General features: G+C 47.2%; 1 protein-coding gene across 2 annotated transcripts in view; it reads left to right on the top strand.

Moving 5' to 3' along the window:
- The window catches only part of KAZN (kazrin, periplakin interacting protein), a 1,128,675-nt gene that overhangs the window by 642,461 nt on the left and 462,788 nt on the right, over positions 1–23,426 (top strand). Inside the window, exons 1-2 of one of the 2 annotated variants that reach the window (XM_057554479.1) lie at positions 21,317–21,377; positions 21,500–21,770. In XM_057554479.1, coding sequence (XP_057410462.1) covers positions 21,515–21,770 — 256 coding nt within the window. In that variant the 5' untranslated portion in view covers positions 21,317–21,377; positions 21,500–21,514. Of the gene's footprint in view, positions 1–21,316; positions 21,378–21,499; positions 21,771–23,426 lie in introns of those variants that run through there. The other variant, XM_057554464.1, reaches the window with a different exon arrangement.

Genomic DNA, 23,426 nt, shown 5'->3' on the forward strand with positions numbered 1-23,426 from the left:
GATCCATCCCTGTGACTGGGCTGGCAACTAGACCAAAGCGGTGGGGATGGCAGAGAAGAGGACGCAAGTTTTGCATTCACTTGGCACCAGAGAGCACGCTGACGGTAAGTTCAGTGTTAACTGCTCCATCTAGAATTGAACCGAGAGCCACCCCCTGCTCCAGCGCAAAGGCCGAGAGGGGCGATTCTGATTTCCTGTAGGGCTCTGGGGAAGCCACACACGGGGTAATAGGACCCAGCCAGTGCTATGGGAAGGCCGCCTCTGCAGCTTTGGGGAAGGTACCTCTTACATCAACCCCATTGCCTCGCTGCGACCAGCCCTTATGGGGCAGGCTGAGTCATTTTTATCATTTAATGGGTGGGTGGGAAACTTTTGAATGACTCAGTAGGTAACATTTTACATTCAAACATAGCATTACAGGTTATTTCAATGACAACCAGTGGAACACTGGGGCTTCATATCTCTGGGTGCAGATTAGTGATGCGTCGTACGAAGACTGTGCATTCACGTGGCCGGCCATCAGGCTAAGGGGCCTCAGGAGGTGCTGACACCAGTTCAGAATCCAGGGGAAGAGGAGACAGGACTGCACAGTGCCCTGCTCCTTGAGCCTTCCCGGGTGAAAATGGCTCCAGGCTTCAAAAGGTTTTCTTTTTCATCTAGTCTCCCTGGGGGAGACCCTCTATAATTGCCTGTCTGTCCCCAGACTTCTGGTCTGTATGACTTTGGGCTCTAAACTCAGGCCCGGGAAGCAGGAACTTAGAGGTATACAGCTCAGTTTGCCTTCTGGCCTCGTGTGTCCTGGGCCAGCAGCTCTGTCACAGTGAGGCCATTCCTGGGGCTTTGTCTAAATACAAAGCCACAGCCCCAGGCTGGGCAGAGCATCTAGAGGTCTTTAAGAAGTACATGGGTGAACTTTATTTGTGACTTCTTGGCTCCTGCTCTGGAAAGAGAAATGGGAAATACTGGAGGTGCCAAAGGTGGCAAGACTCAAGAATAAGGTACCCCTGCTTGGACTCACCATTTATTTAGGTAAGCACATACACTTACTGGATGCGCTTACATTTATGTACGCATTAAGTGCTTACTGTATACCGAGCACTCTTCTGGGCATTGTGGAGTCAAGACACTGAAGAAATAGAGAAAGTGTTCCCTGCCACCCAAAGAACTAACATTCTACCTGTAGAAACCCTTCAGAAGCAATGGTGTAACAGACCAGAAAATGTTAACAGACCACTCTAGTGCTCGTCAGCACTGACGGATGGGGAGAGGGTGGAAGTCCTATTTCATGCATGGGAAGCAACAGGCTTCTGATTCATTAAGCTCCTCTCTCCTTGGGGTCAATAAACCCACTTCTCCTAAACTTTTAGAGCCTCCCACACTCTGCCTTTAAGCCCTTATGTGTATTTAGGGAAATGTAGCTGAACAATTCCGAAGAATGCATAGTGCACTTATCAAAAAGAAATCAAGTAGCTTTGTAAAGAGCCAAGTACATTTTCAGGAATCTACTTGAGGTTTTCCCATAAACCTGTTTTCTGCAAAATGGAAGCGTTTAGAAATACACTTAAACCCAAACTAAATGAGTACAGGTCAGAACTCAACCAAGCAAAGTTCCAGTATATTATAAACCTGGCGAATAACATTCTCACATTCTGTATATAAAGATGATTTTTTACTTGTTAGCCAGTGTACTTTACTCCTAAGATTTCCACTTTTGGGGGGTAAGGAAAGAAAGAGAGATACAGGCACCTGCAACTGTTACTTGAAACAGAAAACAGCCTAATTAAGAGAAAATATCTTTATTAAGATAAATATATTATCAATGCCAGAGGTGGCTCAGAGCTCTGATTTATTTATCTCGGTCCAACCATTCCTATTGATCTAGTTGATTTTCCTCTAAAAATGTCTATTATTCTAAGCAACAGTGATTTCATGACCTAAAGTTTCCAATGAGAAAATTTAGATATGCATCTCAAAAACTCCAGAGAGAATCAGGAAAGTTTCCTATTTGGGAAAAAATAAATGTAAAGGCCAAACAGGATGGAAGCAAGTCCCCAAATAGTTGGGTGACTTTAGGCAAGTCTACTTGCCTCCTCTAGCCTTGGTCTCCTTCTTCATAACCCAAGGAAGCTGCATTCCACGATATCTCCCAGATCTTCATCAACAGCCATGAAATAGAGGGAGTTCTCTTTCCCACAAATCCAGGGACAAGTTACCTCTGTCCACATGAACTTTCAGCCATCGTTCATTGAGCACCTACTGTGGCCCAGGACTCGTTCCTGCCCGCCTGAGCTTTCAGCCTAGGAGAGGAAACTGACAGTTACAGGATACTGGAGGAAGTGCTGTGATGGAAATGCTTCTGGAATGCTCCAAGAGAACAGGGCAGGGGCTTTCTCATTCAACCAAGACTTCAGAAGGGAACTGGTTCTGAGTGCACAGAGGAGGGGCGAAGAAGGAGGAGGGGGAGGGGTGGGAAGGGGAGGCGTGAGAGGGATCCAGGCAGGGGGCTCAAGCAGAAGGAATGGTGGGTGGAACTATGCAGGCTTGCGAGCACACGGCACATGTGAATGTTCTCCTAGGCAGGAACTGGGTCCAGATATGCCCTTTATGCTGCACTAAGGAGTTTGGGTTTATTCCTAAAGGCAGTGAGGATCTCTTGAAGGGTATAAGACAAAGAAAGAGCTGATTAAAACAATATCTCCTGAAGGCCACTCTGGCAGCAGGGTGGATTGTCAGTTGGTTGGGGGGGGGGGGCAAGACTGGAGGAAGTGATCAGGGAACCACTGAGGAGGCCATTGTAGTAATCTAGGTGACAAAGTGACAAGTAACCAGTTATCTAAACTAGGTCCATGGCAGTGTTCAAATAGAGGAGGAGACAGAGCTGAAAGATACCCAGGAGGTAGAATCTTAAAGACCTAGTAATGTAAGAATCTTAAAGACCTAGTAATGTATCACTGAAAGTTCTGATTGTTCTCCTATCCTATGGATAATGTTTTTCAAGACATTGAGCAGTGCTACCAAATAATTGTCCATTACGTGTCTCTCTGCTATCCTGCAAGCCTGTGAGGTGAGGGGGGACAATGTCTGTGCCTTTCTTGTCCACTGTTGTATCTCCAGGACTTAGAATCATGCCTGGCACGTAAATGGATAAAAACTCATCCCCTTAGATGAATGTGTGGTGGGTGGGTAGTCATTTCTCTTTTCAGATATTAAGCTGGTTAAACTTTGACAATTCAGAATTCTTACCTGAGGCAGCCAGGTTAGCAGTGGTAGGAAAAACAGCTCTTGATGTATAATTGGAAGATGAACACGAGTCCCTACCCGTCCCATATGATCTGTATGACTTGAATAAGTCACTGTGTCACTGAGCCTTAATTTCTTCATCTGTTAAATAAAGATGATAGTAGTACTACTGGACCTCATAGATTGGGGTGAGAACTAAATGAAGTTATCTGTGACAAAAATCTAGCAGAGTGTCTGACACAAAGTAAACAATAAATGCTAGTTAGACTAGAAGGATGGATGAATAGTTGAATGAATAGATGGATGGACAGATGGGTGGGTGGGTGGATGGATGGTTGGATGGACAGATGGGTAGATGGGTGGTTGTATGGATGGATGAGTAGATGGAGAGATGGATGGATGGATAGATGTATGTATGTATGGATGGATGGATGGATGGATGGATGGATGGATGGATGGATGGGTGGATGGATGGATGGACAGATGGGTAGATGGGTGGGTGTATGGATGGATGGGTAGATGGAGAAATGGATGGATGGATGGATGGATGGACGGATGGATGGATATTATGGATATATAAACATATTGATGATGGATGAGTGGACAAATGCAAGGAATATTCTGAATAGGATATATCCACCAGTTCATGCTCTTTTTCACACCAACTTTAATCCTATTTTGTGGGCATCTGTGTAATAAATTATTAGTCTGAAAACTTAAAAAGCTACCTGATCTTGGTTTCTGTGAAAGTCTTATGGTCTGCTGTCACTGAACGCTGAAGATTTAAATTCATATTTTGGGTTCTGCCTGGACACCCCTCTAAATAGGAAATTTATGTTAATCTGCAGGTGTCGCTTATGAACACATTATTTCTAAATAGTAGCTGGTGGATTACCAAAAAAAAAAAAAAATTCAAGAGCAAATAATACTTATTGAGACCAAGGTCTCCAATAGGAAGATTCCTAGTCAATTTGTCCACTCCTCCCATACCACCTGGTTCCTACCCAATTACTGCCAAATCAAATATTCACAGTGCGTATAATTAATTAAATGGATTTTCACTAATTAACTTAAGAACTGGTAAATAGGGCCTCCCTTTGGTAGTTTGAAGATGCAGCTACTGGTGCTGCTGATTAAACTGTGAAGCGAATCTGGCTGGAAACTAGCATTAATGGATGGGAGCCCTTTCGCAACGTTTCTTTCAAGGTTTGTCTAATTGTATCCTACTGATATTGCTAACCCCCTTTAATCAGTAAGTATAAAATTCATCCGAGAGCATAAAATATATCTGACAACAGTATACATCAAATCCCAAACTGAACATTCAAAATAAATTGTATCGAGACTTTGTCACAGTCATTGATTTCTGCTTTTCAAGCTGGTTTCTGGAGCAGCTACATAGAAGTTAAATACAAGCTATCTATGGGCTCATTGCATTGCGGTAATTCATTAAGCCAGCGGAGGCTTTAATAAGTCTGAGCATGAAGACTGCTTCCACAGACACTCTTAGCTTGGAAATGTGCCCCTAATCAAAGAGGGTGGCAAAGCTCATCTCATTGGCATGTAGGGGAGGTGAGAAGTAGCTTCGGAGGGTTGCTAAGGGCTGACTTCCTAGGGTATTATTGTACTTGGGCAGAGAGATCGGGTCACTGGGGAGATGAGAGCCCCTGGGGCCAATCCCTCCGCAGCTAATGGTCAGCACAGGGGCAGTGCTGGCAGTTGGTTCTTTGAACAAAGCTGGTTTTAGTCTTAAATGTGAACCCATTTATTGAGTGATCTTCAGTTCTGTTGATTGATTTCCCCCACTGTTTTCACTTTTCAACGATGATCATCATGTCATTGGGTTCTTGACAATTTACAAAGCATTTCACATCCAGTGACCTCTTTAGTCCTATAGCAATTTTGGGAAGGACAAGGCTGAGATTATTATTATCCCCATTTTACAGATGAGAAAACTAAAAGTTAGAAAGCAAGTGATCTATCTGCCCGAGGTCCCACAGCTGGCAAAGCTGGGCCCAAGAGAGTGATTGTCAAAAGCCCAAGCTCTGGGTCCAATTCCTGCCTCTATGACACACTGGCTATGCGTCCTTGGACAATTTATTTGCCTTTCCAAAACCTCAGTTTTCTCAACTGTAAAGTGGACATAGTAAGAGTAGTTATCTCCTACTGGTTGGGAGATTTACTGAGATCCTATAGATCAGGTGCATAGTGAGCACTTAATACATGTTTGCTTTTATTCATAGAGAATATCAGGTTGTATTAAAAAAAATTGGACAAGGCCTGGAAAGTCACTAATGGAAATTTAGTTCCATTTCACACCAGCAGAGGAAAACCTCGTCCTTGTCATGCATTAGCCTTTTCCAACCGTGAAGCACCCTCCTTGTTGGCATATGTTAAAAGAAGCCCATGATATTTCAGTCCCTTTCAGCTGTGACTCATTATTGTAAATAGCGGTGCAATGAGGAGATGAGAAAAGAATTTAAATACACTGACTGACAGAATTTTTAGGGAAAGTAATAACACAAGAAGATAAAAAGCAATCTGAAAAATTTGCATAAACCCTTGTGATCTCAGAGGTCATCTCTTTGGGAGTCTACTAATGGAAATACGTCTTTTTAAATTCTGGGTGATTATTTAATTGAAAAGGAAAGAATTTAAATGAATCAAGTCATAGGAGCAGAGCAGATTTGTGTCAAGTGAAACAAAAAAAATTGGTCCATTCATATAGAAGTTGCAATTTAAGATAGAGTGGTAAATTTGGTCATTTGTTAGGATTTGATTCAGCACATTAAAATATGTTGACATTCATGCACTTTATGAATTTATTATTTTAAATCAGCTTCCTGTTACACTTTTATTCTATTTAGGAAATAGGATGGTTTCATATCCATTCATTTACTTGAACTTTACAATGACCCTCGGAGGCAGGTGCTATCACTCCCACTTTACAGGAGAGTATAATCTATAGTTATTGAGGGCAGGGACCAAGACTTTTCATTTTTCTTTTTTTTTTTTTATCCTTGGTGCCTGACTAATAAAAATGTAAGTGGAATGTTATAGCAGAAGCTCCTAAATGTTCTGCTTAAGACATAAATCTTTTCCTAAAAGGCAGCACAGAACAGAGGTTTAAGCTCCAGCTTTATAATCTCAGTTGTCCTTGAGTTCAAACCCCAGCTCTGCCACTTACTGATGATGTGACCTTCGGAATTTATTCTTTGGAACCTTAGCTTATAATGGTGTTAATAATACCTACCTCATGGAGTTGTTATAATAATTAAATGTCAAGATGATAAAATGAGGAGAGAAACGTAAAGTATTTGGTACAATAACTGACACATATTTATGCTCTAAAATTGTGGTTTTCACTATCTCTTGAGTATACTTAGAAATGCTAGGATAAGCATACTATTTGACCACTGCTGATTTTTTTTATTTAAAGCATGCCTTAATCATCAGATTCAAAATTAATGGGAACAAACTGAGTAGCTGGTGTGTTGCTGGATGAGGAGCACAATCCAGGTGTCTTACATGGCAGTGCCGCCAGGCAGGAGTTCTTAGAGCTCCTGTGAAAAGCCTCTCCTCTAATTTAATGTAATTCGCTGGTATTAATAAGCGGCAGGGAACCCAGTGTGAGGCTGCCTGCTGCCTTTCATACTGGGTCCATTCACTTTATTCTATTCTAGGACATCGTATTGACCTTTCACCACGTGGGGAGAAAAATCTGCTCATTTAATTTCCAAGTAAGGGATAATTAGTACCAATCGTGATTCACAGCTACAGGAATCCAACATCTTCCTCACGGCATATGATCAGGATATTTGCAAATTCACTGGCCATCTCTGGGACTTCAGGTACCCAGATGGTGTTTCAGTTGGCTCCCTTTTCACCATCACCTGTGAGTGTATCTTCAAAATGTACTGATAGCCTAGCCATGCAGAATGAGAAATTGTGTGACTGATATGAATAGATGGGGGGGGGGAGCGGGTTAAGGGTAAGCGAGTTGGACAAGCTGCGTGCTAGGTGAAGGATTAGGAGAAAAGGGACTGATAGTTAATGAGCATCTACGAGGCACCAGGTTTTCGGCTAGTTCTTTATATATGTCAGCCCACCTCATCCTCCCAACCAACCTCCGTATGAAACCCTCGCCAGGGCTGCCCAGTGAACAGGATTGTCAGATCCTTGGTCCTGCTTACTTGGCCTATCAGAAGGTTCTAACGAGGCGTCCTTTAAACACTTTTTCCACGTGGCTTTCAGGATATCACAATGACTTTTCCCCTCCCACTTCTCTCACTGTTCCCCCTCAGTCTCTTTTTCTTGTTTCTCCTTATGCCTCTGACCTCTAAGGTGGAGGGCTCAGTCCTTGGGCCTTTCCTTCTCCGTCAACATGCATTTGTTAGGAGATTTCATTCAGTCTGACGCCTCTAGATGACACCTAGATGCTGACAACTTCCAAATTCATATCTCCAGCTCAAATCCATCACCCGAACTCCAAACGCATGTATCCCACTGTCCACTTGATACCTCCATTTGGATGTCGAATATGCATCTCAAAATTAGCATACACCCTCCTCCCCAACCTGCATCTCCCACAGCCTTCCCCTTTCAGTAAGTGAATTTTTCACTCTTCCATTCGCTTCAATCCAAAGCATTCTACTCCTCCTTGACGCCTGCCTTTCCCTCACACGTGCTACATCCAGCTGTCAGCAAATCCCGTGGCTCTACCTTCACCATCTCTCTTGAACCCAATCACCTCTCTCCATGCTCCTCCCCCCTTCCTCCCACCCCATTATCATCTTCTAAGCAACCATCACAATTCGCTAGACGTAGCAATAGCTGCCTAAATGGTTTCCCACCTCCGCTCTTGTCCCCCTAGAGTCTTTTCCCCACAGCAGCATCCATGGGAGCATCTTAAAGCATAAATCATCTCATGTCGCTCCTCTGCTCAAAACCGTTCAGCGGCTCCCATCTCACTCAGGGTAAGAGCCCAAGTCCTTACAAGTCCTTAATTGTTTCTCGGACAAACCAAGGACTCTCACATTTCTGAGCCTTTGCGCTGTTTGCTTATCCATCTTGGCCACGAGACTGTGACAGTGTAAGGGCAGAGACTGGGCTTTCTCCACGCCTAGATCTCCAGCACCTAATGCACCACCCATTGCAAAGCAGAGGAGCAAACGTTAGGAACCACTTGCTCTGGGCCCAGTGCAGTTTTAAACTGTGTACGCTCATCGTCGTATTTAATCTTCACAACCACACGGTGAGATAGAAACTATTAGTATTGCCATTTTACATGTGAGAAAACTGAAGCACAGAGAAGTCAAGTGCCATTCCCCAGGTTACAGGCCTGGTGGAGGTAGACCAGGGATTTGATCCCCAGCAGTCTGGTTCCAAAGGCAGGTCTGTGCTCTTAACTAGTACATTATCCCGTGTCTTATAAGGGTGCCCCTGGCAGATGGGTGGTGGCCGAGTCAGTGAATGAATAAGCGAGTGGCAATGATGATAACCAGCCCCCATGAGCACTCCCTGTGTGCTAGGCACCAGGATGCCTTAGATTACGTTCTCCACGTGCAGTTTACTGGGGAGTGCTCTAGGGAGATACTTGTGTAAGAGAGTAAGGAAGTCAGAATTGGGCAGAGGGAAAAGTTGGCAGGCAATGTGGTTTGCCCCTGATACCTAGAGGAGGCTCTGGAGCTGGGGGGGGGGGCCCTTCAGAGGGGTCCCAAATGGAGTCAAAGGAGCTGGGCTTTTGTATCCAAGTCACTGGCCCAGGGCTGGCCCCTGGGTGGAGGGGTACCCTTGGATGAGGCAGGCCCCTGCCGCAGAGGGCAATTGCTGGTGAGGGGTGCAGCTGTGAGCCTTCAGCAGCTGAAAATCCTGGCCCTGGGTGGGTAAGTGCAAGGGCCCTGACAAGGAGCCTTAGGGAAAACACTGTGGTATCCCCTAGACAGACTGAGGATTTTGCATAATTTCTCATTTAATCCTCGTCACCATCCTATAATGAGTTAGGCATCTGTTATCCCCACTTTAGAATAGAACACCCTGGAGCTTGGAGAAGTTAAGCAGCTTGCCTAAAGCTAATCACCTAGGAAGGTGAGGCTGAGCCTGAGTGAGTGGCCGGGTCATCAACCGAACTCGCTGCCCGGGCCTGCGTTCATCATCTTATTGCTGGTGCAGTGGTGTGGTGGGTGTGGACATCCATCACCTGGGGCTGCCCAGTGCCTCATCTCCTTCTGCTAAATCACTCCCCCTCCCTTGAGCATGTGCTCCTTCCCACTCCCTGCACCTCTGGTGGGACCACCAGCCTGGTTCACTGGGGCCTCCAGGATGGGCACACACACCAAGCCTGGTCAATCATTTAATGCCATGCCTGGCCCAGGGATAGGCCAGCTCTTCTCCGGGAGAGAGGACCTTCTTCCTCTGAGACTATCAAAGCTAATATAGAAGGAGGTAAGCCTGGAGCTGCTTCTGGTCATGTTCCCCAGACTTCTCTATGTAGAGAAAGTCCACTTGCATAGGAGAGAATGAGAAAAGAGGAGCAAGAAAGACAGAGATCTGATGGCATTACTTAAGCTTCTGGAATTTCTGATTTACCTCTAAACTTCCCAGTTTTGTGAGCCAATAAATTCTCCGTTGGTATCTAAGCTAGTCCACATTGATTTTCTTTCACTTGCAGGCGGAATGACAGCCTTAAGTCAAGGTGCTAGTTTCAGTAATGTATTAGTCAGTTTTTGCTGTGTAACAAACAGCCTCAGAATCTCAGGGGCTCACAAACATACTCATTTTTCTCATTTATGCATCTGCACATTGGTGAGGGTATGGCTCAGGTTTGGCTGGGTTTTACTCCAGGCTGTAGGTCTGGTTCAGGTTTGTTCCCTGTGTCTTTATCTGGGCTGAGACTAAAGAGACAGTTGCCAGGGGCATGCTCTTCTCATAGAGGATTGCAGGAGCACAAGAAGCCAGGCCAAACCATGCATACACTTCAGGTCGCTGCTTGCTGCAAGTCTGCTAACATTCCAGGGGCCAAAGCCAGTCACGTGGCCAAGCCTAATACCAGTGGGGCAGAGAAAGGTTGTCTGCCTATGCTGGTGAGAGATGCTTAAAAACCGCCAGATAGAGGGCAGGATGGGAAATACTATTATCGAAAGGGAGTGAGGAATTAGGAACAATAACTCAACCTACCAAAGAGAGGCCAGAGGAATGAGGAGGGGGTACCAAATGATTCCTGAGGCAGCAGGACATCCCAGCCCACCACACCTGTGTCATCCAAGGTGTCGTGTCACCCAATCTCCAGGAGAAGACCGGCTTCTGCTGATCGTCTGTTACAATTACAGCAGAGTCAGCTGAACCCCAACACCTTCTCAGAACTGCACATGCCATCTCCAGGCAGCAGCTCCGTGTGTAGAGAAACCAGATCCTTTCTGAGAGAGCAAAATCAATCTTAAATAGACACAGCTGTTCCCTAGCGGGGCATCGGAAGGGAGAGGGAGAGACACGATAGGAAATGTTTAGTTTCTTTTTGTTTTAAGTTGTTGGAAAAACCGAAGAAGGTTTTTAAGGTTTGATTATTCATTTCTGGAAGAATCGGTTGCGAAGTTTGCTATCATTTTCAAGTAAAAGTAGTGTAAAGATCAAAGGGACACTTCATAGCAGCGGATTTCACCCCATATGGAGTTTGGAAGCTTTTCACAACAGCACGAACAGAAATAGAGCTGGTTTGTTTTTTTTTGTTTTTGTTTTTGTTTTTTTTTAAATATTTATTCAATGATTCACTTAACAGTGTATTGATTATTTGAACTTTTATTTATTTATTTTTATTTTTGTCTGTGTTGGGTCTTCGTTTCTGTGCGAGGGCTTTCTCTAGTTACGGCAAGTGGGGGCCACTCTTCATCGCGGTGCGCGGGCCTCTCACTATCGCGGCCTCTCTTGTTGCGGAGCACAGGCTCCAGACGCGCAGGCTCAGTAGTGGTGGCTCACGGGCCCAGCCGCTCCGCGGCATGTGGGATCTTCCCAGACCAGGGCTCGAACCCGTGTCCCCTGCATCGGCAGGCAGATTCTCAACCACTGCGCCACCAGGGAAGCCCTGGTTTGTTTTTTTGATGTGCCCCTCAGATGGATCAATCAATCAAATGCCACAATTTAGTTCAGTTCAAAAGATGTTTACTGAACATCTCCCATGGCCATGTGCTCACTTATAAAAACACAAACAAATTGGAATCATAGGATTGCTACTCCATGGCTGGATCATCTGGGCAAGTCACATTATCTCCGTGACCCTCAGTATCTCCATCTGTAAAGAAAGTGTGTTGACCCATGAACTTTGAGGTCCCCTCCAGGTCTAAAATCTGTCCATCAGCTGGGTAATGTTCTTTTCTCACTTGCTGATAATTAAAGTGACAGAGGTATGCAGGAAGGAAATCAGAGCTGCTGAAGCCACGAGCATCACAGGACTGAGCAGGGATGTTTGAGTTTCCTCACAATGGTAAAGCTAAGAATTCCTGGATCAGATGACAGATGACTGCACTCACGGTCGTTGTTCCCCTTCCACCGTCCTCTCCAGAAAAGGGTTTATTGATCCATTGCCATCCTCAGTGTGGGGGTGTATATAAGTCCCATCTTTACTATGCTTGTCGCTTCAACAGTACAAATGGCAAGTTCGGGTATAAGGAGGTGATACAAAATAGTAGTAAAGTGGAGTCCACTGGCATCCCGTTGACACGAGTCCCAGCCCTGCCACTTGTTAGTTGTCTGATCTTTGGTAACTTAACCTCCCTGAGCTTCAGTTTTCTTATCTGTAAAATGGGAATAATAATAGTAGCGTCTTCCTCCAGAGGGTTGTTGTAAAGGACGTAAGTTAAGTACTTAGCACCAATGTAAGAACCCACTAGAATCATTACTGTCATTATCCTAGCACCCCTTCCATGCACACTTTCAGGCAAAACTGGATCCTGAATCTGACAGCTCATTTAACCTCTTCTGAAAAAAGTCTAGAATGCTTCCAAAAAGAAAGGGTTTATACTATCACTGGAATTTAATGAAAAATGTAAAATAACTTCCTTCAGTATTCATATAAAAGTGTACATAGATTTGTAAAAGTATGTGTTTCTTTGAACTAAGACAATAATAATAAATAAAAAGAAAATCTTTAAGAAAAACCCCTAGTTCCATCATAGAACCCCTCTGATTTAAGGTGAAAATCCAACTGGTGATCATCTCCTGCTAAGTTTCCAAAGGGAACTAACACAAGATTGCTAGGGCTCCCTTCTCTGGGTCTGCGCCCTCAGGCAGGGCTACGTGTGCCTACAAGAAGGGGACACATCTTTTCTAATTTGTGCTAAGGAGCTCTGTGGGGTAGCAAGGGCCCTGGACTGGTCCACCTTGTAGCAGACATTGAAGTTCACACTATGATTTGACGCCTCCTAATGAAAGACAGGATGAGAACCTAGGTCTGTCTTTCTTGTCTTCCCGAAAGCTGCCTGGAGGACTCAGGCTTACTACTCTTCCCCAAAGCTATCAGGATCGCAGTGTTAAGTGACTTCTCTGCAGGACTCCCTGGGGGCTCCTCACTGGCTGGGGGAAGAACGCGGCTCTGTTTCTCTTTTCCAGGCAGTCTCATCTCTTTGATACAGAACAGCTGTTTCAGAGCCTGGACAGATGGATGGTTGGTCTTAGGATCCCCATGGTTTGAGGGGCCAGGTATGAAAGCAGTGTGCTGGACGGAGGGTCCAGGGCTGTGCACATGGGTGCAGGGTGCCAAGGAGCACTTGGCAAAGAGTAAGAGTGAGGCTCTCCCCTCAGCACTTGTTTTTACATTCCCCCTCACCCCCTTTACAAGCAAACCTATTTTTTTTTTTTTGTTTTTCAAAAGGAAAAATATTGGTAGCTAGCTGTTCCTGGGCAAAGGTGTCAGAGTACCGTTTCACTACCAAGATGGCTGAGGATGCCGACGGAAAGCACCGTAACTGATGTTGCTCTGAGCAAATACAGTTCCCTCCTGAACTGCACACACGCCTAATCACGTGGCCTTGTGGTTCCACATATTGGATTATGAATTGTTTTACATCTCCCCAGCATAAAATAAGGCAGGTAAACAAAGGGGCAGTCCATTAAGATAAATATGGCAACTTCACAATTTACTGGCTAGGACACATTATCCCAATGAGCCAAATGTTGGATAAGATAGCTGTCTTCTAATTATGTGTACAACCGGATAGATAATCCTGATATCAGGGCAGATGTTCGCAGGACTTCATGACACACTGGATTGAACAGTCTATACTATTTGGCTAATAAATACTTTTCCCAGGGCACTTTACTGCTGGGAAGGTTTAGTGTTGACTCAAGGGGCAAGATTCCAAGGCCCTTTCCTACTCCAGCTACTTCTAATTCCTGAAAAAGACCGTACACATCGCTGTATCTGAGACGCCTCTATAATGAGTTGTCGAGGGGCTTTAGGGTCTTAATTCCTTTGGTTGGTTAGTGTCTAGTATAGTGACTCCTATGTGGCCTTGACCGAGGGTCACATTCTTCGTTATTGTCTGGAAGAGGGAGCACTGATCCTTAGGAGGGACTTGTTCAGTGCATAACGTAGCCTAGGAGTAGAAAAAAATGAACTAAGAAGGACCCAGAAACTCACAAGAGTCTGGGCAAGGGGTAGGGGTGGGAGAAGAAATGAGTGGAAAAACTCTCCTGCTGAAGATAGCATTTAGTTAAATAAATGAGAGAGAGAGCACAATATGGGGGGAAAGAAGTCCTGAAAATTCCATTTGTGGAAAAATCCACTCTGCTCCTTACTACGTCTAATGCACTTCTGTTAAAAAAAATATATACCCTCATCCCTGCCCCCTTCCCCCCACAGAAAACAACTTTTATAGGATGGAGATCACAAGAATAATACCATCAGTGAGAAAAGAATAAATTACCCATTGAGGGTAGGTCTGTAAAGTATTTCAAGCCACTGGGGTATCATTTCATGAACCAAAAGAACTAATTTACCAAATGGGTCCCCAGGGCCTGGAAGAACTAATGCACTGACCGTTGAGGAGCAGCTCCCTTTCCTGCTTCTCCATCAGTTCAGTGCCTTTGCAGAGAATGAAGGGCGTAGGGTTGGGACACAGAAGGTCCCTCCGTGCATCAGCATACACCGGGATGAGACTACAGTCATGGATCGTAGGGGAAAATAGGAAAGAAAGAAAAGGCAGAGACTTTAGAATCAGACACACCTGGGTTTTAATCGGGTTCTGCTACTTTTTAGCTGGGTGAGCGTGAGCAAGCCTTCCAAGCCTGAGGGTTTTTTTCTGATCTGCTGATAGGGGATCATAATGCCTATTGTCAGCGTTGGGATGATTCAGCCTGAGTTAGTGGGAATCAGTGGATGAGCACAGTGGCGGCCGTTGTGGGTGTCCAAAGGATGGGAGCTGCCCTTACAACTATCCCTGTCACCATCACCATCATCATCTCCACCATCTGTGCCTGCATCACTGACAACATCTATGGAGTTCTTTCCAGACACAAGGCACTGCCCATTGCTTCCCATGCATTGCCTCCTTTAATTCCTCAACAAGTCTATGAAGTAGATAGACTTATCCTATCTTATCCCAGTATTATCCCATTCTACTAATGAGGAAATGGAGGCTCGGAGAAGTTAAGTAACTCATCCAGTGTCACAGAGCTAGTGAGTGGCAAGGCTGGTTCTTGAACCCTTATCTGACTAACTCCAGAGCCTATGGAGTTGAAGCTACTCTGGTCCTCAGGGAAGGGTAAGATCACTGTTGACGTCAGCTAGCATAGCCTGGTCATTAGGCTGTAGCGAGGATGCTTTGCTGAGACAAGGAATTAGAGCTGAAGACTGAATGGCCGGAAGACTTGAGTCTACCCTCTTTAGCCCTTTGAGGGCACCTTCCAGAGACCACTCTGGGCTGCTGGGAAATAAAATCCCCAATGCATGGAGATAGCCAAGACATGAGAGGGCAGGAGGTCCTGCAAGATACCTAGGGGTTGGACCAGTTCTTTGGGGTGTAGTGATGATTCTCTACAGGTGGACATGTTTGTCTCAGGGTTTTGTATTTTGCTTGGCTGTTACTATTTGTCCACGGAGGCTATGACAGAGCCCGGAGACCGGACCATCAGGCACATTCTCTTGTAAGCTCCGTACCATGCCAAATAAAAAAACACAACAAAAAACCAAGGAACCTTCAAGGGTGGCGGGGGGGAGTGCACGTCTATCAAAAAATAGATGGTATAAGTATCTATGCTTACGTGTTTGTCTATGGTTACTATGTATAGTTAATATTTATCTATTTCATACGTAGGAGCTTCTGAATTATAAGTGATTATTCAAGAACTGTTTGCAAATGGAAAATACGCAGAAGTGACCTGGTTGGTTAAATACATGCAGGGAAGGGATGCACCTGACCAACTTCCCAACTTTTAGATGAGAAATTGCTTGGGAAGTCAAGAGGAGAATGGCAGGCTTCACACTAGTAACTGCGCTCGGTGTCCACACTGAAGTGTGTGAGTGTGTGTGTGGGTGTGTATAGTGTACATGTATACCTATATGTATACACACACACACCTCTATAATCGACACCTGTACACACACATCCCCATCTTAAACCTGCGGGCTGTTTCCCTAAGCCCCACAATCCTCTGCCCTGTTTTCCCTCCTGGTTTCTTTTTCTCTGTATCCCTTCATTTCATAAGCGTGGTTCTGAGGGTGACTCACGGAGGTAGGTGGGTGGGTACTGCTGGGAAGGGAATATAGCTTAGCTGTTAGGGTTCACCACCTGCACACTCTCCTCTATGTCCTTGACTCTGCCCTCCGCCTGGTCTTCTCACCCGGAGCCCCGAGACCTGATTGCCTCTGTCTGAGAGATGCTTTGCCCTTTCCCCCAGAGCACATGTTAAAACCCACTCAGCCAAAGTAAACCATGTAAATGTACAAAAGATACATCTCCTAGATTGGCCGGGATTCGCATGCGACAATTTGAATAAACAGAGCATCCATCTGCAGAGAGAGAGAGAGAGAGAGAGAGAGAGAGAGAGGGTGATTCCCTGGGGACGCTCGGGTGGAGGGGGCTGGGAAGACACGGGATAGACAGCATGGAGAAGGGAAAGAGCAGGGAGCCCTCGCAGCCATTCCTGGGGCTCAGAGGTTCCTAGAATTTATGTATCTGACACGTGTGCACGAGATTTATGAGCACCTGCCCTGGGTGCCTAGAGCAGTGAGTCTGAAACTTCACTGTGCCCCAGATACTCCTGAGAACCTCGCGGCAAATGCAGATCCCCAGAACCTCCCCCAGAGATTCTGGTTGGTCAGGATTAGGGCTCAGGGTCTACATTTTAACGAGCATCTTCTGGGGACGCCACAGCAAGGGGCCTTCAGCCTCACTTTAAGAAACACTGACACCAGCCTGCTGTCCAGAGGTGCGCCTCATAAAGCCTGGTAAGGGCCACTGATTGCAGGAAGTGAAAGAGGCAGGACCACATTTCTTCCTGGCTCCTATGGGCAGGCACATGCCGACCCAAAGAAGCATCAAGGTTTCTCAGGACGCTGACTCCGGGGCTTCTCTTTCAGGCCTCCCCTGTGCCACCCGGTTCCGTGTAGGAACTTAACTTTGCAAGGAGAAGCATTTGAATGCTGCCTCCGGTCCCTGAGCCGGACAGAAACCGGATGCCTGATTGACTCAGAGAGAAAAGGAGGCCGCATGTGGGGATACCCTAGGCCTGGTCCCAGCTCATCCACTTGACAAATTTGTACTGAGTACTAGGGGCTAAGAGGAGGAAGGACATGCAGATATGGGGCTTGTCTCAAGGACGTTTTAGTCCAGTTTCGTGACATTAGGACAAACCCTTTAAACTCAGTGTTTTAATCTGCCCAATGCAGATTCCAGGTACCGCCTCTACCTGATGGATTTGTTGCAAAGAGAAGAAGAGAGATGTGAAAGTACTTTGGAAAGTAATATGTGGCGAGAATTCCTGGGGAGACCTAGGATGAGAAGGGTTTTAATGACGGAAGCAAGACTCTTCGTGGATATGAAGTTATGGGGGGTGGGGAGAAGAAGTTGTGCAGTCAACCACCAGCTCTTTGGAGAACCAAAGTCTCTGTTCCTCCTTCAGTAAACAATGAGGTTGCTGGAGTAAAGGATCCCAAAGTTGCCTTCTAGGACCAAATAGCATCATTTGGTTGTAGGGTGGGGCAACCATATGTATATACTGGGTTTCCTGGGACCATGCCAGTTTATGCCACTTGTCCCAGCTTCATTATTCATAGCATCCTCTTTCACTCTCAGAAGTGTCCCAGTCTGGACATTACATTATAAAGTCACTCTATTTATGGAAGCAGGGAGGTGGGTATGACACTTCTGTCAGCAATGAGTTAGGCTCTTTGCCTTGGTTCTTATCAGGAATTTTCTTTCTCTGAGCTGGGATGGTTTTACAGACTTTCCAAAATGCCCAGGCACCCAATGTGCATGGCATAGTTTTCTCATTCTGCTCAGAAAGATCGGACATTCAGCACATACTGACGGAGGCTGGTGACTGCATAAGGGCCAGTGCACTGCCTGAGCCTTGGATGGGGTTTGGCTGATGGCGAGAGACGACAACCGGTGACACTGGGAAAACAGCAGCAGGTCCCTATGAAGTGAACACGTTTTCTGGCTTGGTTCTTAACATCAGTTTCCTGTGGTGGGAGGTGGGGGCTACTTTAGGAACATGCAGAAGGGAGAATCTTGAACCAGAACGCACAGTACTGTTAAATTCTCATAGTTGCGAACCCCAGAGAGAGCTATGGATGACAGCTCTGGAGCCCGTCAGCCAACAGTTTATACGTGTCCCCCAATAAATGAACTGTAAATGCATATTAGCCCTACAGATAGGCAAGTGGGAAAGAACACAGATTCTGTGACTGTTTTGTTACCTGAGATCACCTAGGTAGAAGTGCCGGTGGAAGTTGGGGGAGGGGGAAAGGTAGATTAAGTAAACTTTTCAGTTTAAATCAAGTGGATTCTAGAGGGTAATTAATCTCAGACTTTATGCCTGAGATCTGATCCTTTTGCATGTGAGTGAACGTAAGGAGACACAGCTGGGAAAAGCCCCTTTTTTCATTTTAGAAAAAAAAAATCTCAAAAAATAAAATTCTTTAAAATCCTAGGAGGCACCCCAGGAGTTTCTAAGGAGAGTTTCTTGAAAGCTCAGAGGCTGTACCACAGTTGGGGAAGAGGAGGGCAGAGAGAGATGAGAAGGGGCCCAAGGAATGGGTCTTTGCTTTCTTTTCTCCTGGTTAGATTTTCAGGTTTGGCTTGTTTTGTTTTGACTTGATTTGAAGATTCTGGTGTGTGGGAATAATCTCACTGAAGAGGAAAATGAGTAACACTTGGTCAGTTTGTTTACTGTACAAACTGCTCACACACATTCATTTGCAGAGCGCGTCCTATGGGGGTTAGGTGGCAAGGATGCAAAGAGAAATAACATGTAAAAAATGACCACCCTCCTTCTCCCACGCAGAGCTCTCAGTGAAGTGGGAAAGAGACATGTAAACAGATCAATTGCTGTGCCTACTGATGAGTGCTCTACAGAGGTGTGAGCACACACACACACACACACACACACACGACCATGCACACAGCTCTTCAAATAGAGCTACTCTTAATTGCTTTCTCAGAAGGTTTGTTTCCAGGACAGCCCTTTACCTCTTTTTTTGGTACTTGCTTACATATTTTTATTGAGGTGAAATTCATATAACATAAAATTAACCTTTTTAAAGGGAATAATTAGATGGCATTTAGTCCATTCACAATGTTGTGCAACCACAACCTCTCTTTAGTTCCAATACATTTTCATCACCCCAAAATAAAACTCAGTCCCTGTAAAGTAGTTCTTCCTCATTCTCCCCTCCCCCCAACTCCTGGTAACCACAAATCTGCTTTGTCTGCATAGATTTACTATTCTGGATATTTCATATAAATGGAATCATACACTATGTGACCTTCTGTGTCTGGCTTCCTTCACTCAGCGTAATGTTTTAGAGGTTTATCCACATTGTAGCGCATGTCAATACTTTATCCCTTTTCATGGCTCAGTAACGTTCCCTGGATGGATATACCACAGTTTGTTTAATCATTCGTTTGTTGACAAGCATTTGGGTTGTTTCACCTCTGGCTGTTATGAATAGTGCTTCTGTGAACATTTGTGTACAAATTTTTGTTTGAATATCTGTTCTCACCTCTTTGGGGTATATACCCAGGAGTGGAATTGCTGGATCATATGGGTAATTCTATCTTTAACTGTTTGAGGAACCAGCAAACTGCTTTCCACAGTGGCTGAACATGACACCCCTCCCTTGAAGACCCACAAAGTTCTATTTTTGATGGTTCCTCCATAACGAAGCTGAAAGCCTTCAAAGAACTAAATCCTGGTTTACAAAACTACCAACCTGTCTAAGTGCCTTTCTTGGGCCAGTGGCTCAGAACTTGTGCTTATGAGACTAAGGTCAGGGGTGCAAGACCCAGCTGGCCAGTTAGCTGAGTAGAGTGGACAAGTGAAAAATTAAGTCTGCTGCCACAGGCTCCAATATCTAACACTGTCCTGCTCTCTTACAAAAGCTTGTTAGTGCTCAAGGGGAACGGAGCAAGAGTGTGTTTTTATGGTTACATATAAAAGGAAAAAAAAAACTCTAGCATCCAAGGCACAGTGGAATTAACTTGGAATCAGATGACTGCTATTTCCAGTCCTGGTTTCACCTGATTTCTGCAGGTCCCTTGGGTAAACTGCTTAACCCTGCCCGGGGCCTGTTTCCTCATGTCTAAATTGGGAATAATAACCCTTACTCCAAAGAGATGCTAATGCATCCTAAGCACTTTGCACACAGTAGGCTTCCAACAGATGCTGTTGAGTCTGGAGGGTGAGCAACCTCTGTGCCTGCCAGAGACCATCATCGGCTTCTGCAACTGGCTCTGAGCTGCCCTCCTGAGGTTGACCCAGCTGGAATGGTGGTGCACGCTTGTTCAGTTGTTCCGGGTTACACTGGCTGTTTTAAATGGTCCTATTTGCATGGAATGAAGCTTGCTATGGTAACAAGGTCTGGTGGCTGGAATCCAGGGCCCCAGTGAAAAATGCAAAGCCTGTGCTCCGGGGAGAAAAGAGGCCCTTGATGGGTGTATCAACTTTAAGGTTACCTCTGTTCTCCCAGGAAGAAGGAGCAGGTAAACTGAGGCAGCGGGGCCTCAAGGCTCCTACTCCCAGTAGGAGGAGGAAGAGGGAAGCCCCCCTGACGCCTTGCCTTCCAGTCTTCCCTCCTGGTTTGCCCCCCAATATTTAGCGCAGCTAAGAAGCTTAGGACCACCTTAGAGGCACACGCTGGTTCAGGGCGGTGGGGAGGCCAGAGCGCTACTGGTCCCCCCTGGGGAAGGACGGGGTGCTCCTTCGGAGGAGGGGGGACAGCGCAGGTTGGGGCGCCGGAGGTGGGGGTGGAGGTGGGCAGTGAGAGGCACGTGGGGCACTAGCCCAGCTTCCCGCTGAACAATTCCCACCCACCTTTTAAGGAACCAGCAAAGCAGGAACTCCACTTCGTAGCTCGGGCATGCGGCTCCCTCCCCCGGAGCCCCATCCCCGCTCCCCTCCCGGGCCCCTCTTCCGAGCACCCCTCTCTCCCAAGCACCCACCGCCTCTCCAGCCCCTGCGCCGCGCTAGGAGCGAGTTCGCCAGGGCGGGGGCCGCCCCACGGCTCCAAGGAGGGGACCGAGGACTGGCCTTGGAGCTGGCGCCCCCCACCCCTAGCCAGGGGCGCCACCTCGGCCCACGCCGGGCCGCCGTCCGCCGCCCTCGCCCCCCGGGGGGTGTGTCCCCGAAGTGGGGGGCGCGGGAGGCCGAGGCAGCGGCCCCGCCCCCGGCCCGGGCCCCCTCCCGAGCGCGCAGCGAATGGTAGGCTCCACGGAAAGAGTGCGGGCGGCGCGCGGTGTCCTTCTCCGAGCCGCTCTCGGCGCCGGGGTCTAGGCGATCGCTGCTCCTCCTCCTCCTCCTCCTCCTCCTTCTCCTCCTCCTCCTCTTTCTCCTCCTCCTCCTCCTCCCCCCGCCGCCTCGCTACCGCCGCGGATCCGGCTGGAGGCGCCGCTGTCATTCCTGCGCCGGAGGAGCCGGCGCTGCCGGTGCCTAGGGGTCGGGGCTCGGGGGAGCCGGGCCGTGGGGGACCCAACAGGTAGAGCCGGGGGTGCCCGGCCGCGCGCCCCCGGCGCATCATGCAGCTCTTTGTCACCTCTCTCGCCCCCAGGCCAAAATCCTGAGCATGATGGAAGACAATAAGCTGCTCGCGCTCCGCATCGATGGGGCGGTCCAGTCGGCCAGCCAGGAGATGACCAACCTGCGAGCCGAACTCACGGCCACCAACCGGAGACTGGCGGAACTGAGCGGCGGCGGCGGCGGCGGCGGCGGCGGCGGCCCCGGCCCGGGCCCGGGAGCAGCGGCCAGCGCCTCGGCGGCGGCGGCGGCGGCGGCGGACTCGGCGGCGGCGAACATGGAGAACCACCAGCACAGCGCCCAAGGTAGGGATCGTACGGCGCCCGGGGCGGAGGAGAGGCGAGAGAGCAGGACCCGGACCCGGAGGGGGCCGGGGACTCGGTGCCCCCACGGCCGCGGCGAAACCGCCTTGCCTTGTGGCTTGTAACCCTTTCCGCCCGGCGGTGGCCGGCGCTGCTCCCCTGCTGGGAGTTGCAGGCTGCTGTCAGTAAGGAAAACCCGGGCGCAGCGTGCACGGGTTCACACGGTCACGCCTGTCCCGGCCAGCGCGAGCGAGGCGCAGCCGGCGCGTCCCCACCGGCAGCAGAAAGCGCCCTTCAGATGGCACACAGCCCCCAGCTCCGTGGGCAAACTTTTCATGCCCGGGCCTTTGCCCTCAGCCGCGGCAGGGGTGAATGCCACAGCTCCCCCCCAGTTCCGGAGGCTCCTTCCTTTGGAATGACTCCCAGAGAGGGAGCTCCAGACTCTGCTGCCGCGTTTGGGGTAGAGGATTGGACTGGTTTGCACTTTTCTCCACGGATGCCAAATCCCTTGTCTCGATTGCATCTGGACTTTATTTTCTCCCCATTTGAGATCGCGCAGGCAGTGGAATATATCGATGCAACAGTAGATGCTGTGCTCAGCAGGGAGTTTAAATTTCCAGCAACTATAAACACTGTGAGCACTTTCCAGGGGTGGGGGGGAAATCTTAGACCTCAAAGGCTGAGTGATGGGCTCCTGGCGAAATGAAGGCGTAGATGGTGGATTTCCAGGTAGCCGCCGCTTGAAGGGACTCTTTGCAGTTAGAAGGAGGGGAAAAAAGGACAGTCTGTGTTGACATTGACAGTGATGAAGCTCTGAAACCCTCATGCATGGGTTAAAGGTGGAGGAAGCATCCAAAAAGAAAAAAAAGAAAAAAAAATACTGTTTGGTTTCTGTGAATTGAAAAGTAAAAGGGTAGGCTGGATTTTCAGGATGTCTTTTCTTTTTTTGCCTAAGTGCCCTTTAAGAAACGTTGTCACCGGTTATTAATATCATTTGATTGTAAACTAAACTGCTGAAATCCAGAACATGACAGAAAAAATATCCAGTCCAGGAGGGCCACTTGTGTAAATATGTCACTTGATGAAGTATGAGGTACCAAAGGCTCACTGGCTTAGAAAGATTTTCTGGTTTTGTTGTTATTTCAAAGGCTTCTCCGAAGTGTTGAGAGAGAGAGAGTCTGTTTTCATATTAATGCCTTCTCTCCATCAGCTTCTGTTTCCTCTTTACCTTCCTGGGGTAGGTGTGCTTTTTTTTTTTTTTTGGTGTGAGATGTTAAGCCTGAACATTAGCAGTGTATGTTCAATTCCAAGTCAGATCTTAACTTGGTACTTCAGGAGTCCGTCAAGAATCTTGGGGCAGTAATTTGGTACCAAAGTAGCATGACGTCATGGTGGGAAGGTGTTGTGAGCCTGGTGCTTGCTGCACAGTTTTCAAGGTGGGTATCTGGTTATTCTGTCATTTATCCCTTGTTATGTCATTGTGTGTGGAAGATGCTCTCTGCTGGCACCTGGGCAAAAAAGGGAAGTTGTTAGACTGCATGGTCATGCTTTACTTTTTATAGACAGGGACTCTTTCAACCTTAAAGAAATAGCGCAGAACTGGCATTTTGCTAAGAATCAAAAGCCATGGTAAGGGGGACTGAACAATGCTAGTTTATT

This window comes from Balaenoptera acutorostrata, chromosome 1 (genome assembly GCF_949987535.1).
Source record: "Balaenoptera acutorostrata chromosome 1, mBalAcu1.1, whole genome shotgun sequence".
Taxonomy (NCBI): domain Eukaryota; kingdom Metazoa; phylum Chordata; class Mammalia; order Artiodactyla; family Balaenopteridae; genus Balaenoptera; species Balaenoptera acutorostrata.